Source organism: Pteropus vampyrus, unplaced genomic scaffold (genome assembly GCF_000151845.1).
Source record: "Pteropus vampyrus isolate Shadow unplaced genomic scaffold, Pvam_2.0 Scaffold253, whole genome shotgun sequence".
In the NCBI taxonomy this organism is placed as follows: Eukaryota; Metazoa; Chordata; class Mammalia; order Chiroptera; family Pteropodidae; genus Pteropus; species Pteropus vampyrus.
In genome coordinates, this window is record NW_011889034.1 from 738,299 (window position 1) to 740,590 (window position 2,292).

The window sequence follows — 2,292 nt, forward strand, 5'->3', positions numbered from 1 at the left end:
AAGAACAAGAGATGCTGGAAGGGACAAGCTCCACTGTCTCCAGTGACCAGGCAGTGACAAGGACCTGGTGCCAGGACAGAGGTCTGGGCATCCCAGCACACGGGTGAGGAGATCAGGAGTCTAAACCCAGGGAGGCCAAGCAGAGGGGACGGTGGGCAGGAGAGCACAGCAGCCTGAAGGGACATCCAAGTCCGCACGCAACGGCAGACAAGGTGGGTGACACACCCTCCAGGAAGCCCTCCAGCCTCACAGGAGGACGCAGACCTCCCAGCAAAGGGAAGGGCTAAGTCCATCATGCACCAGATGTGTCCCTAGAACTGGACAAGGCGAGCCCTGTGGCCAGACGTGGTCAACGTGACGCTCCATGAAGGACCGTGTGAACGAGGCGTGGTCTGTCTGTGTTCGCCGAGAGCCCAAACCGACAGCGCTACCTGGCAAATCTGCCGTTGTTTTCCACAAATGGATAAAAGGCCACTACAAATGGCTGTGAGTGTGGAAAAGATGTGCCCCGTTAAGCACACGAGCCTCTACGCAGACTGTAGTCACCGCTGAATGTCTTAAAAACAGGTACATAAGAAAAAAGAGCAAAATGAAACACACCAAAATGCTGATAATATTTGTAACAGGCAATGGGATCATGAGTATTCATTTATTTTCCAAATATTCACCAATGGATCCAGTTATCTATTTCGAAGTGAAAAAACAGAAGTTAAAAGAAAGAACACAAAGAACAGGAAAGTAGGGTATACTGGGAGTTACCAATCACTGAAGTATTTTTAAGGCCCCACTTCCAAACAAGCAGAAAGTGACGTTCATTTACTTACACGCGGCTTATCAACCCCATGGCACTGGCGCAACTGAGACAGGCGTGATTCCCCAGACCGCCTATGACAAAACAAAGGGAAAACAAGAAAGTCAGTCTCCAACCAGGCGCTGTGCGCCGACACGTCTGAGTCTGGAAGCGCGCCACCCTCTTCTGTAGGGAAAGCTTCTGGAACCCTGTTTTGCACGTGGGAAGGGCTCAGAGTGTGGCCAAGTGAAGGGCTGCCCCAGTTAGGGACACAGTGTCTCTGGGTAAGGAGGGGTGCCTGGGTCAGCTCTGGCTCCTAGAGTCCCAAGTGGGGGCACCAGGGTCTGCCGGGCAAGGGCCCACGGAGTCCGGGCCTTGACGTCTCCCCAGGTGACCGCTCCCCATTCGCTCCAGCGTGGCCCTGGTGGATAGAGGCCATGACCCCTAACGCACAGACAGACCCACAGGGCAAGCAAGGGAGGAGTCCAAATGACCCAGCGTGAGGGGGCGAGAATTACAAAAAAAACAAATGCCAAGAGTAAGCATTTGGACAAACGATACTGATGAGCATATAGCCAATTTGGGGATTCTGATGTATTTTTTATGCTTTCTCTAACTCACTCTAGTTCCCATAAGCATAAGTTCAGGGTTCATTCACATGACCAACATTCAGGCCTACCTGTGGTCACACCCTGTGCTGGGAAAACAGCCTGTGGAGAGACATGTCTGACACTGGGGGAGGCAGAAACTGACGGGGTGCCAGGCAGTGAGCCTGGAACAGTGGGCTGGCACCCTAAGGCCCTCCGGGCGGCAGGAGGGCCCAGAGCGGCTCTGGGTGCCAACCAGCAATCTGAGAGCAGGAGAAGGGAGCATGAAAGATGGGCAGAGGAGGGGACAGCACCAGCCCTGGCCGCCCTCGGAGCAGGGCACTGCTCCCAGTGGACCCTCTGGGGACACGGGCTTCCAGCTGTCACTCATGTAATTCAACCGGACGCCAGCGTCCGCAGGGCAACTCTCTCTTCCACAGAAGGCTATTCCCGTGGAACGTTACATGCAGAACCTCAAGCTGTAGGTTGGCAGCTGGGCTCGTGAGCTCACTCACCATTATTCGCAAGGTAACCTTTTGTTTCAAACATTTCATACATTTTCAGTTAAAATAAAAAAGCAGATGGGGAAGAACACACCACTCCAGTTGTGAACCTGCCTTGTCTCCCAAACAGAAGCCCCCCAACACCTGTGCCTGTCCCCTCCCCCCACTGAGCCAGCCCCCGCCTCAAGAACTTGGTTTGGAAAGGGCTCCCGCCCTGCATATGCCCCCTGCAAGCAAGGGGTCACAGCTGCCAGAGCCCCTCGCCCTGCCCCGCGGCTCTAAGTTGCGTGGTCACACAGCTTTTCCTACCTGCTCCCTTCCCATGCTCGCCCTGCTCTGAAAGCTTCCATCCTAGGCCTGGAAGGACACCCCACAGCGGGCTCCGGGGATCCGGCCACCCACCCCGCTCGCC

General features: G+C 55.0%; 1 protein-coding gene across 4 annotated transcripts in view; it reads right to left on the minus strand.

The window, feature by feature from the left end:
- The window catches only part of LETM1 (leucine zipper and EF-hand containing transmembrane protein 1), a 52,080-nt gene that overhangs the window by 34,332 nt on the left and 15,456 nt on the right, over positions 1–2,292 (minus strand). For 3 of the 4 annotated variants that reach the window (XM_023520205.1, XM_011374691.2, XM_023520204.1), the window contains exon 1: positions 825–914. The exons of the other annotated variant lie outside the window; for it this stretch is intronic. In XM_023520205.1, coding sequence (XP_023375973.1) covers positions 825–844 — 20 coding nt within the window. In that variant the 5' untranslated portion in view covers positions 845–914. Of the gene's footprint in view, positions 1–824; positions 915–2,292 lie in introns of those variants that run through there. 4 annotated transcript variants of the gene reach the window in all.